This window comes from Gorilla gorilla, chromosome 1 (assembly GCF_029281585.2).
Source record: "Gorilla gorilla gorilla isolate KB3781 chromosome 1, NHGRI_mGorGor1-v2.1_pri, whole genome shotgun sequence".
NCBI classification, from domain to species: Eukaryota; Metazoa; Chordata; class Mammalia; order Primates; family Hominidae; genus Gorilla; species Gorilla gorilla.
In genome coordinates, this window is record NC_073224.2 from 237,863,142 (window position 1) to 237,875,935 (window position 12,794).

The following is a 12,794-nucleotide window of genomic DNA, read 5'->3' on the forward strand; positions in this document are numbered from 1 at the left end:
ATCCAGAATCCCCCAAGTGTTGCAGCCTTGGGGAATGTGAGGGAAGACCCAGCTCCTCCAGGAAGGCCACCGGAAGCTCGTCTGTGTCTGCCGTGGCTCTGGTGTGTACAGGGAACACCTGCCCTAAGAATTGTGCATCCATTAGACCCAAGTCGCTTAGGTCAAGGGACTCCCCATATCGCCACCACCAGCACAAGCATGGCTTACGATGAGAAGAGAAGAAATGAATTTTCCTATAACAGACTTTTTACAAATGTAGTTTCCTGCAACAAATGACCTTCCATCTGGAGGTTACTTTCCAAAGTCCTTGGAAACATTGCACAAACCAGTCGCTCCATTTGTGCTGCTGTGACAGAATGCCACGGGCTGGGTGATCCATAATGAGTAGAAATGAATGAGCTCCAGTTCTGGATGCTGGAAGCCCAAAACCAAGGCCCCAACAGGCTTGGGGATTCGGATTCCAAGATGGCGCCTTGAATGCTGCATCCTCACTTGGCACAAGACAGAAGAGCAAAGAGGCGAAAGGGGCTGAACTTGCGTTAATCCCACCCAGAAGAGCAGAGCCCTCCTGGCCTAATCATCTTCAAAGATCTGACCTGTCAAAACCATTACAATGGCAGTTAAGTTTCAGCATGAGTTTTGGAGGGGACAAACATTCAAACTGTAGCAAAACCCTTCTATAATCTGGGAACTTTCTTTGCCCTCTTTAGTAAGTAGACATGCAGCGACACACGATGTGTGAGGACAAGATACAGAATAAACACCACTTTCCCTCAAGGTAGCTGCTAAGTAAGCATCCAGGTACCATGGCTCCCTACGTGTTTGTCTTCCCAAAGGACTGGGATGACCACTTCCAACTTGTTTAAGGTTCTTCATTAAGAGTGCTAGGAAAGTTGACAAAGCATAGCTGTAATTCCTGCATTCCTCCCACCAAGACGCAGGGTCTGTTCTCCATACAGAATCTGGCATGGCCTTGTGCCTTGCTGGGACCAGTAGAATATGGTAGAAGTGATGGCTTGTGCTTCAGGAGCCCAAGCCTCAGAGGCCCCACGGCTTCCACCTTCACCTTGGAATTCTCCCAGGGCCATGTAAGGAAGCTGGAATCATGACCAGTGAGAGAACACACAGACAGAGGCTCAGCTGACAGCCATCACCAAGGCCCCGGACACATGAGTGAGGCCACCTTAGATTCTCTTGTCCGGTAAAGCCACTGGATGGCTGCAGCCACCTGAGTGACCCCTGGTAAGACGAACAGAAGAACTGTCCAGCTTAGCCCAGCCCAAACTGAGGAATAATTATGGGCAAATATAAATGGTTGGATTTTCCTTTTTGAGACAGGGTCTCGCTCTGTCTCCCAGGCTGGAGTGCAGTGGTGTGATCACGGCTCACTGCACTCAATCTCCCAGGCTCAAGTGGTCCTCCTGCCTCAGCCTCCCAAGTAGCTGGGACTATAGGTACATACCATCACAACTGGCTAATTTTTTTTTTTTTTTGTAGAGACGGTGTCTCGCTATGTTGCCCAGGCTTGATTGTTGTTTTAAGCCACTAAGTTTTCAGTGGATGGTTATGCAGCAATAGTTAGCTGAAATAACTGCTGACCAGGTCAAAACATCAGTTTTGATGCATTTTAGCCAATATTTGGTCAAATATTATAATATAGAACTTAAAATTTTATGTTTCCAGAATTATATAATTCACTACATTAATAATTAATGGAATAAAGAACATATTATCATTGCAGTAGATTCAGAAAAACTGTTTTATAATATTTAACATTCCCAGAATTTTAACAATCAAGAAACAGAAGAAAACTTACTTAATTGAAAAAGATAATATCTATCCCAAACCCACCATAAATATCATACTCGATGGTGACAATTCAGAAGCCTTCCATTTAAAATCAATTACGAGGAGGCTGTGCACTCTCCCAGTTACTCATCATTGTGCTAGAGACCCCAGCCAATGCAATAAGGTAAGAAAACAAGACAGAACATGTAAGACCAGAAAGGAAGTCACAAAGTTATCATTATTCCAGGCAATATGATTAGCTATGTATATAGAAATTCCAAAAGAAGCAACAAAAAGGTATTAGACATTGTAGCAAAATTTAACAAAATATGCAAAACATTATTTATATTTATAAATACCAGCAACAAATAGATGCCCTGTGTCCCATTTACCACAGGGACAGAAAATGATTAAGTTATAAGAGTCACATGACTTTATGGAAAAAGTATAAAACTTTATTAAAAGATAATAAAGAATACCTATAGCCATGCCTCAGTGGCTCATGCCTGTAATCCCAGCACTTTTGGAGGCTGAAACAGGAGGAACCCTTGAGCTCAGAAGTCTGACACCAGCCTGGGCAACATAGTGGGAACTGGTCTCTACAAAAAATTTTAAAAATACAAAAAAACTTATCCGGGCACGTGGTGCATACCTGTGATCCCAGCTACTTAGCAGACTGACATGGGAGGATCTCTTAAGCTTGGCAGATGAAGGCTGCAGTGAGCTGTAATCACACCACTGCATGCCAGCCTGGGCAACAGCAAACATTGTATCAGAAAACAAAGAATATCTATATAAATGGAGAGATATTCACTGTCCACAGAAGAAGAAGGAGGGCGAGGAGGGGAAGGGAGAGGTAGGGGAGTGGGGAGGTGGGACGGGGGAGAAGAGGAGAAGGAGAAGCAGAAGATGGAGAAGGAAGAGGTGGCAGTAGAAGGATTTGCTCTACCAGTTAATACGAAGCTATACTAATCAATATGGAAGTTTATTGACTTCAGGGATAGATAGAAAGACCAATAAAATGAATTAGAGAGCTCAGAAGTGGACCCACGTCGATCTAAAACTTAACAGGTGACAGATGAGTGTTGCAAAATCTATAGGGAAAGAAAAGGAGCATTATTCAATGGAGGGTACTGATTTCCTACCTCTCACCTTGCAAAAAAGTGAATCCCAGGTGGAAGTTGCTGCATTTTACAGTTTCTAAAAGAAAATATCTGAGAATGTCATTAAGATTTCTATGTACAGGTGGGCTTCTTAAGATACAAAACAGGGAATCAATAAAGAAAAATTTAATACATCTGATTAAACTAAAATTTAAAACCTCTATTTTGCCCATAACTATAGAAAATAAAGACGATCCACAAAAGGAGAAAAATGCTTGCAAAATATACAATGAGCAAATAAATCAGTATGCAGAGTATTTGAAGAACTGCTACATATCAATAAGAAAAAAAAATTCAATACAAGACTTGGCAAAAGCATTCCCCAAAAGAGGAAACACAGATGGCTAATAAAACATGTGAACAATATTCAGCATCATAGTAATGAGACAAATGCAAAATTAAAACAATGAGAAACCATTTTCCACCCACCAGATTGGGGAAAAAATTAATAAGTAAACCTCACTAGTCATCAGGAAAATAGAAATTAAAACAATAATGTGATAGCATTTACATTCCTCTCAGCCAGTCAAAAATTGTCTATCTAACAATAGAAGATTTGGCTTCGAGTTGGCTTCAAGTCACTGTGGAATAGCTTGCCTACATGTCCCACAGATAACAATTATAAAAGCTGGACAAAATATAAAAAGTGACTATTTGAAGGCATGGATTAGTAACCACATGCAGGCAGAAACTAGTAGCTGACCCTTGAACAATGGTGTTGTGTGAGGTGAGATGTGCACCCCGCAGCTCTTCACCTGAGGGGGCTCCTCAACCTATGAGTCATTGTTCAGCAGATGCTGAAGTTCTCCTGGCTTGAGGTAGCACAGGACAGTTCAGGGCTGAGAAAAATGGATGGAAAGTTAGATGAAGAATCTTGAAAAGGAGGGAGCCACAGAGGGGGTGCAGCACCAAATCTGTGTATTAAATCTACTTAAATCTCCAGCCTACAGAACTGCACGTACAGAGGTAAAGACTAGCTGGGCTGAAAGAACAGGCACTGGAAGCTGCAAAAGCTACATGGAGACTTCAGCTCTGTCCATCAAAAAGCAATAGAATTTGGAGTTTAAACCCAGCCAATTTCACTGCTACTAAAACAAAACTCAGCTCTCTTCAGAGGAATGTAACTGAACCCAGAGTCTCCACAAAGTGTCCATCATGCCTGGTGTGTGGGAAGAAACTACTATTCACGCAAAGAGACAGGAAAATAAAATATGAGCTACAGTAAGGAGAAAAAGAAATCCCTAAAAACTGACTTCAGGAAAATGTGGACCTAACGATTGAACTGATGTGGAATCTTCATAGATAAATGGAAATTATATAAAGGAACCAGGCTAGGCATGGTTCCTTATAAAAAGGAGTACCAGTACTTTGGGAGGCTGAGGCGGGAGGATCACCTGGGCCCAGAAGTTCAAGACCACCCTGGGTGACAAAGTGAGACTCCAACTCTAAAAAACATCCAAAAGTGAGCTGGGTATGGTGGTGCATGCCTGTAGTCCCAACTACACAGGAGGCTGAGCCCAGGAGGTCAAGGTTACAGTGAGCCGTATTTACACCACTGCACTCCAGCCTGGGTGATGGAGCAAGACCCTGTCTTAAAAAAAAAAAAAAAAAGCATATGGCAAGTCTAGAGTTGAACAGTGCAATAATTGAAATGAAAATATTAGAGACAGTAGAAGGGTCGGTGAACTTGAAGACAGAATAGAAATTACTTGATATGAAGAACAGAAGAAAAATGAACAGAGGCTGGGTGACCTGCGGACAATATCAAAGTCTTGTGTGTGTAACTGGAATCTCGGAAAGAGAGGAGAGACCACCCTTTCACGTGGAAACATAAATAACAGCCCCCTATCACCCTCAGGTCCCAAGGGTTCTCCCCTGGCTGCAGCTCCCTCGGATCCATGAACTACCGCAAAAATCAGGAGTAATGTTGTGTTCAAGGGTCAGTAGCTGACAGGAAAGGCTCAAAGTGTCTTTTACTTTGGCCACCAGAACTAGACAGAGTGACCTTGTGGCTGCTTGCATGGCTAGTCTCAGGGCACGAGACACCTTCTGTGCTGGACTTGGCGCTTACCGCAACGGCAGCAGGGCAGTGACCGCAGCGGCTTTGCTTCTGCGCCCTGCGTGGTATTTTGCCCTCTCCAGAGTCCTGTTTGAATGCAGCAGATTGTTGCTGTTGTTGCTATTGAATGGGGTTATAAGGAAAAGCTGTTTGAAAATTCTGAAGGAGTCAGTGCAAAAAGCACTGAAGCAGAGGTTCGGAGGTCTGGGATGGACCCTGAGAACGTCCCTCCCCTGCAGCACCTTCGTAGCCTGTGAAAATAAGGGCCATGACCTGAAGCCCGCCCAGCACGGAGTATCCCCGCCTCTCCCAGTGGCCTGTGCACCCTGCCTGGGGCCCTTTTTAGGATGGGGCAGCTACACTTCCCTTACCAGTCAGAAAGCCCCATTCACGTTTGCTCAGACACACTGGGGCGGGGGGCAGGTGTGCGGGGAGGGTGCTGGGGGAGTGGGGGTGGGGAGGCTGCCCCTGACCTCACTGACTCACACGATGCACCAGGCCCTTTCTAGGCACTGGATGTAGGTAGATCCGTTTAATCCTCACACCCTGCGAGCGTGGATCATTATAACCCATTATAGTGCAGACCAGGGAACAGACGCAGGAGACTCCGTAAATGCCCAGGTCCACCCTCAGTAAGCCGCAGGGCATGCACCTCCAGTCCTAGACCTGAGAGAAGAGCTCTGCTTCAGAGAGGGAAGGGCTGGGTCCCCACTTGGCCCAAAGAAGGCAAGAAACAAAGGCGCCCAGGAATAAATGGCCACTGCAAAGGTCATAGAGTTGGAGCCTCAGCTCTGCCCTGGGAGTGGAGAGGCACTGATTCCCAGAGGAGGAAACTCAATCCTAAAACCCATTATTTAAATGTCAGGCAAGGGAAAGGCGTTGTAACTAAATTTGGTTTGCACTGAGCGGTGGGAGTGACTCTGAACCCACCCTGAGAGCACAGTGCGCTGGCAGGCAGGGCGGCTGCCCCCTCGCCGCTTGCCCAGCACCGTTCTCAACCTGCCCCGTCGCTCATGGGCGTCGGGCCTCCTGCCAGCTGGTGTCCTGGAGGTGCCATACCCAGGGCCACTTGGAGACTGGAGGGAGATGCCTCGGGCAAGAGGACTCACAGTCTCCTGAGTCCAAGCCCTGGACCTGGTGGGGACTTGCAGGTGGCACCCCTGGGGAGTCGGCCCCCCTGGCAGGACCCACGCCTCTGTTTCTCTCCGCAGGTGAGCGCCGGGCCGCCCTGCTGGTCACCCGCGCGGCCTCGGCCTTCTTCCTGGACGGCCGGGCCCAGGACGTGTTTTGGAACCTGCAGGAGGCCTTCCGCGAGAGCCCCTCTGGGGCGCGGAGGCAGTTCCAGGCCGTGTTCTCTGTCCAGGACCAGGAGCGCGTCCGGGCTCAGGCGCAGGAAGCCGCGGACGTGGGCTTCGCCCGCTTCCAGGAAGCCGTGCGGAACCACCCTGAGCTCCGCGAGGATGCGGGCCGCGAGCTGCTGGCCCCGGTAACCCGCGCGCTCCGCGTCCTGCTTCGCCTGGCGCCTGCCGGGGCGCGACCCGCGCTGGGAGCCCGCCTCGCCGAGTGCCTGCTGCTGGCGGGAGACGCCGCGGGCGCCCGGGCCATGTGCGAGCGCCTGCTGCGGCCCGCACGCCCTGAGGACCCTGCCGGGGACCGTGCAGGGGACCGCGCGCCTCTCCTGGTTCTGCGCGGCTTCTGCGCGCTGCATGCCGGGGACTCGCGGCGCGCCCTGGAGGACTTCCAGACGGTAGTGGAGCAGGGGGCGCCGCACCCGGGGGGCTGTGTGCGCGCGCTGTGCGGCCGGGGACTGCTGCGGGTGCTGGCGGGCAGCGCGTTCCTGGGCACGCTGGACTATGTCACCGCCTGCAGGCTGCGGCCCGAGGAGGCGCTGCTGGCCGCCAAGGCCTACGTGCCCTGGAACCACCGGGGGCTGCTGCTGGTGGTGCTGCGGGAGGAGGCCCGTGGGATGCTGCAGCGATGTCCACGCGCCGGGCCGTCCAGAGCGCAGGGCCGGAGGGAGGCCGCAGAGACGGGCGGCCCCACCACGCAGGAGGGGTGAGGACCCGCCCGGGCACGCTGGGGCCGCTGCTTCCTGCGGGTCTCCTTCGAGGTAGCGACGGATGTGTTTCCTCCTATTTTACAAAGGAATGAACGGAGGCAGTGGCGGGTGACCTCCCAAAGCACCCGAGGCAGGTCTAGCTCCGCTGCTTCCATCGACCGGCCGCAGTCCGGAAATGGAAAGCCGCGGCTCACATTTCCTTCCAGGCCTTTCGTTTGGTGCATGTAAAATAGCTCACCAAACCGAGTCTGTGCTGGACATGCGGTTCATATGCTAATTTTCTTACTCAGTAGGTCATGACGATTCCCTTTGTGGCTAAATGTGTTTCCGGCAGCACCGCCCCGACCTGCGCCCCTGCCACTACTCCTTCCAGCAGTCCTGGGGTTGGTTTGTTTTGTTTTGTTTTGTTTTGTTTTGTTTTGTTTTTTGTTCTTTGAGATGGAGTCTTACTCTGCCGCCCAGGCTGGAGTGCAATGGCGCAATCTTGGCTTGCTGCAACCTCCGCCTCCTGGGTTCAGGCCGTTCTTCTGCCTCAGCGTCCCAAGTAGGTGGGATCACCACGCCCAGCTAATCTTTATATTTTTAGTGGGATGGGGTTTCACCATGTTGGCCAGGCTGGTCTCGAACTCCTGACCTCAAGTGATCCTCCCACCTGGGCCTCCCAAAGTGCTGGGATTCCAGGTGAGCCACCGCGCCTGGCCTTTGTTCTTAGCTGTAATCCCTCGTGGGGTAATGTCCTGTCTCCAGGATGTTCTCTCCATGAGACGGAGACAGGCATGCAGTTCCCAGGTCAGGAAGCGCCGCCACTTGTAGGATCCTTGACTTCAGGAGCTGCCCTCCTCCCACCACAATCTGGCCACCGCCCATCCCCCACTCACCCTTGATGCTCATTTTGCAAATTATTTGCCAGCCCAAAGCCCAGTGGGTGAATCCCTAGCTGCTTTGACTTCCCTCGTGTAATTGCTAGGAGGTGGCAGGAAGGGGTTTCAGCAAAGTTGAAAGCACTGAGTCTGGGGGGTGGGGGCGGTTCTTGGAGGGCATCATTGATGTCAGCGTCCACCCCAAGGCACACACACAACACACACACACACAACACATACATAACACACACACAACACACCAGACACACACCATACACACCACACATACAACACACATACACCACACACAACACACAACATGTACATAACACACACACAACACACAACATGTACATACACACACAACACACAACATGTACATAACACACACAACACACAACATGTACATAACACACACAATACACAACGTGTACATAACACACACAACACACAACGTGTACATAACACACACACAACACACAACATGTACATACACACACAACACACAACATGCACATAACACACACACAACACACGTGTACATAACACACACACAACACACAACATGTACATAACACACACACAACACAACATGTACATAACACACACAATACAACATGTACATAACACACACAACACAACGTGTACATAACACACACACAACACACAACGTGTACATAATACACACACAACACACAACGTGTACATAACACACAACACACAACGTGTACATAACACACAACACACAACGTGTACGTAACACACACACAACACACAACGTGTACGTAACACACACACAACACACAACGTGTACATAACACACACAACACACAACGTGTACGTAACACACACACAACACACAACGTGTACGTAACACACACACAACACACAGAGTTCCTCTGCCTTCCGGGTGTTTAATTTGCGTGGCTTTGATTTGCTGCTGGTAATAAACTTTCATTATGTGATGGCATTTATATTTGTTCTCTGGAAATTGTCAAATTTGAGGCTCTGGCCCCATTTCCCAGTGAGCACTCAGTAACATTCCCACATGGACACAGGAACATGCCACATGCAGCCATGTGTTTTCTTGTTCTGCCTATAGGCACACCCCTGAGCCCAGCAAGGCCAAATTGTTCGTCTGTGTTTTTGCAGAAAAGGAAACTGAGGCAGGGTCCACACAGGGTCAGCCCTGCTTCTGCCTGTCTATACCGCCTCAATCCCACCTCCCACAGGGTGGGGGAAGGGCAAGGGAGAGCATGAGGGCCGCGTGCTAGGAAGGGCACCTTTGGCTTCTGGGGATGGTGTGGCGTGAGGGTCCTTCTGGAGGGAGCTGCCCAGGCCAGGTGCATGGAGACGGGATTTCCCCACTGCCCAATCACCCGGGCAGGTGGAGGGGTTGTCAAAAGGGGCGTGCCCCCCTGAGCTGATCTCCACACAGGGTCGCCTGCGGCGTGCACCAGCTGGCTACACTGCTGATGGAGCTGGATTCAGAGGACGAGGCCTCTCGCCTCCTGGCGGCTGATGCCCTGTACCGCCTGGGCCGCCTGGAGGAGACCCACAAGGCCCTGCTGGTGGCCCTATCCCGGAGGCCCCAGGCGGCCCCCGTGCTGGCGCGACTGGCCCTGCTGCAGCTGAGGAAGGGCTTCTTCTATGACGCCAACCAGGTGAGGAGGCCTGGGGGGTGACAGAGGGCAGGTGGAAACGGGCCCAGCTGGGAAGAGGGCGCAGGCCTCCCGTGGCCCTGGCGCTGGACCCCGCAGTCTGGGCTTTGGACCAGGCGACTGCATTCAGCCCCAGCTCTGCACCTGCTGCAGGCCCTCACCTACCTGACCCTCAGTCTCCTTATCTGGGTCCTGGTCCCATGGGTTGTCATGGAAATCGGCTGGGGCAGGTCCCCGGGGCCGGCAGTTTCCCTGCATGCGTAGCTGCTTTGTCGTACTTGCTTCCACTGTGGTTACGAAGCATAAGGGCCAGGAACTGACTGCAGGCCGAGCTTCTCTCCAAGTCTCTCACATAAACCAGGCTTGGATGCAACCCTGCCTTGGGGTGGGTAGCAGAGGGGACCTTCCCTCCTGCCTCCAAGACCCCCTGCTCCCAGGAAAGGCAGACCCTTACCTGCCTCAGGTGCTATCCCGGGTTCCTGTTTGAACTGGGGTCTAAAGTTTACGCTCTGGTGGGATTCAGGCCTTGGGGCCTGGGGTGAGGGCCTTGTCTCGTCTTCCTCCCCCTGGGGCCCGGTTTGGGTCCTGATCTCCTTGCCCTGCCCAGGTTCGGATGCCCTGAACCTGCATCCTCTTGCTCAGCTTGGGGAACCCGTGTGCCCACCAGCAGCCAGCAGGGGGCAGCATTGGGCCTCCTTCGGATGGAGTCGTGGAGAGGGGAGGTTGTGGGGTGGAGGTCTCCCCTCGCCCAGAGACCTGGTCCTACTTGGCCGTGCTGGGCTTTTGCTCCGCGTCATCTGAAGGACTCCCTGGCGCCTGTTGACCCTTCATGACCTAAAAGCCCCTTCCTCTGCTTCTCACTTGGACCTTGCTCCAGTGGGCCCACTGGGGCGGAGTCTCCACCTCCATGGGATGGAGAAGTCCTAGGCTCAGGGACCCTGAGAGTCCCAGCCCACCAATGCCATCAGCAGACAGATGCGGCTCGGACTGCAGCCCAGAGCGGGCTCACAGCTCCCCTCCCTGCCTACTCCTCTGCACCAAGCTGAGGACACACAGTCCCTGGCCGCTGTGGGACCCCCACCTATGGGGAGACAAAACGCCCCCAAAGGCTCAAATGGCCACATCGCAACACACGGCCAACCTCCTAGTGCTCAGACAGGCAGAAGCTCCCAGGTTCATGGACACACAGCCAGGGGCTGGTGGAGGCAGCGAGGCAGTAGGGGAGGATTGGGGTGATGGCACAGGGCAGACCCTGGCACAGAGAGGGTGGGGTGAGGAATTGCCAGGGGCGTTGGAACTGGGTGAGCCGTGGGGCAGCAAGGGTGGGACTGGGAGCGTTGGCACCAGGTGGACCCTGGGGCAGTGAGGGTGGGGTGGGGGATGGCCAGGGGCGTCAGTACAGGGTGGGCTCCAGGGCATCGGTCCCAAGGGCATGGGCAGTGACTGTGGCACCCTTGCAGTTGGTGAAGAAGCTGGTCCAGTCTGGTGACACCGCCTGCCTCCAGCCCACCCTGGACGTCTTCTGCCACGAGGACCGGCAGCTGCTTCAAGGCCACTGCCACGCCAGGGCCCTGGCCATCCTGCGGGCACGGCCAGGCGGGGCCGATGGCAGGGTTCACACCAAGGAGGCCATCGCCTACCTGTCTCTGGCCATCTTTGCCGCAGGTAGGAGCTGCTCACCTGCCCCCAGGGCCCAGTCTTGTGCCAGGCACAGGGGACATGGGGAGTCTCTGCCATGCTGGTTGGTGGGGACACGCGTGCTCCCCAGGTGCAGGGGCCTCAGGAACACCCACGGGTTGGACAGGGCAAGGGCCACTTGCGGAGGGCATTTCACCTTCAAGGTGGGTGCACCAAGGCCTGAGACCAGGCTCTGAGACCTGGGGCCTGAGCTGGGACCTGAGCTGTGCCCTGCCTGGTGCCTGAGCTGCCGTCCCAGCACCCCCAGTCCTGAGGAGAGAAGGGCCCCTTTCCTAGCTAATGACAAGGAGGCGAGGTCCCTGCTCCCCTCAGCCCTTCCTAGAAATAGTGACAGGCTCCTCCTATGCACGCCTGGCCTCCCCACCCTGGGACACCCAGCACGGGGGTGCTGCCTGCTTCCTGGAGTCAGTGCTGTTTCTGGGGTTGGGGGGCCAGGTGTCTGGAGGGAAGGCGATGTTTCCCAGGACTCGCAGGGATCTCCTGGGGTACAGGGAGTGTGAGAGCCTGGACCTAGATCAGGCTGCCACGTGGAACCCGGCCATGCACTTAGTGAGCACCCCTCACCCTCCTCTCCCAAAGGGGGATGGCAGCGTTGCCCATGTCGGGTGGAAGTGGGGATTCAGAGGGCTCATTTTGGGACAGTACCTGGCACAGAGAGCATGCCCTGCACACGTCGGCAGGAAGGCATGCAGCCCAGAGCGGCCCAGAGCAGCCCAGAGCGGCCCAGAGCGGCCCAGAGTGGCCCAGAGTGGCCCAGAGCAGCCTGGCATGTTGTCCCATGTCTGTCACCAAACAACACCCAGAAGGGGCACAGTAATGACAGCCTCTTTGGCGAGGGGTTGTGGGCAAAAGATTACCTAGGTGCCGAGGCAAGAGACTGAAGGCACAAACTGTTTCAGTATAATAAAGAAAATAGTTAGAATAAGAATAGTCATGATACAAATTAGATATAGAGATAATGAACAATTATCAATCATTATTAATCATTAGCTTTTAATATTACTCTTTGTTGCATTACTAACATAATCTAGTAATAACCGGTGGGTGTAGCATCAGGTGCTGAATGGACATTGTGAGAAGTGAATAGAAGGCAAGAGGTGAGCCTTCTGTCACACCCGCATAAGGGCCGCTTGAGGGCCCCTTGGTCAAGTGGTAACGCCAGTGTCTGGGAAGGCACCCGTTACTGAGCAGACTGGGAAAGGGAGTCTCCTTTCCTTGCAGGAGTCAGGGAACACTCTGCTCCACCAGCTTCTTATGGAAGGCTGGATATCATCCAGGCCTGCCCGCAGTCATCCGGAGGCCTAACCCCTCCCTGTGGTGCTTCAGTGGTCACGTTCCTTGTCCACTTTCGTGTCCCTCCCATACTCCTGGTTCCTCTTTGAAGTTTGTAGTAGATAGCGGTAGAAGGAATAGTGAAAGTCTTAAAGGCTTTGATCTTATAAGTTCATAGAAGAAAACGCTGATGTATGCCACCTTCTATCTCTGCTTCAGCTGCCCAAGAGGGAA

At 52.6% G+C, this 12,794-nt stretch overlaps 1 protein-coding gene across 1 annotated transcript in view; it reads left to right on the top strand.

Annotated features, from left to right (window-relative positions):
* The window catches only part of TTC34 (tetratricopeptide repeat domain 34), a 758,165-nt gene that overhangs the window by 4,717 nt on the left and 740,654 nt on the right, over positions 1-12,794 (top strand). The window contains exons 3-5 of the mRNA XM_055349041.2: positions 6,222-7,065; positions 9,368-9,593; positions 11,051-11,255. Coding sequence (XP_055205016.2) covers positions 6,222-7,065; positions 9,368-9,593; positions 11,051-11,255 — 1,275 coding nt within the window. The remainder of the gene's footprint in view (positions 1-6,221; positions 7,066-9,367; positions 9,594-11,050; positions 11,256-12,794) is intronic.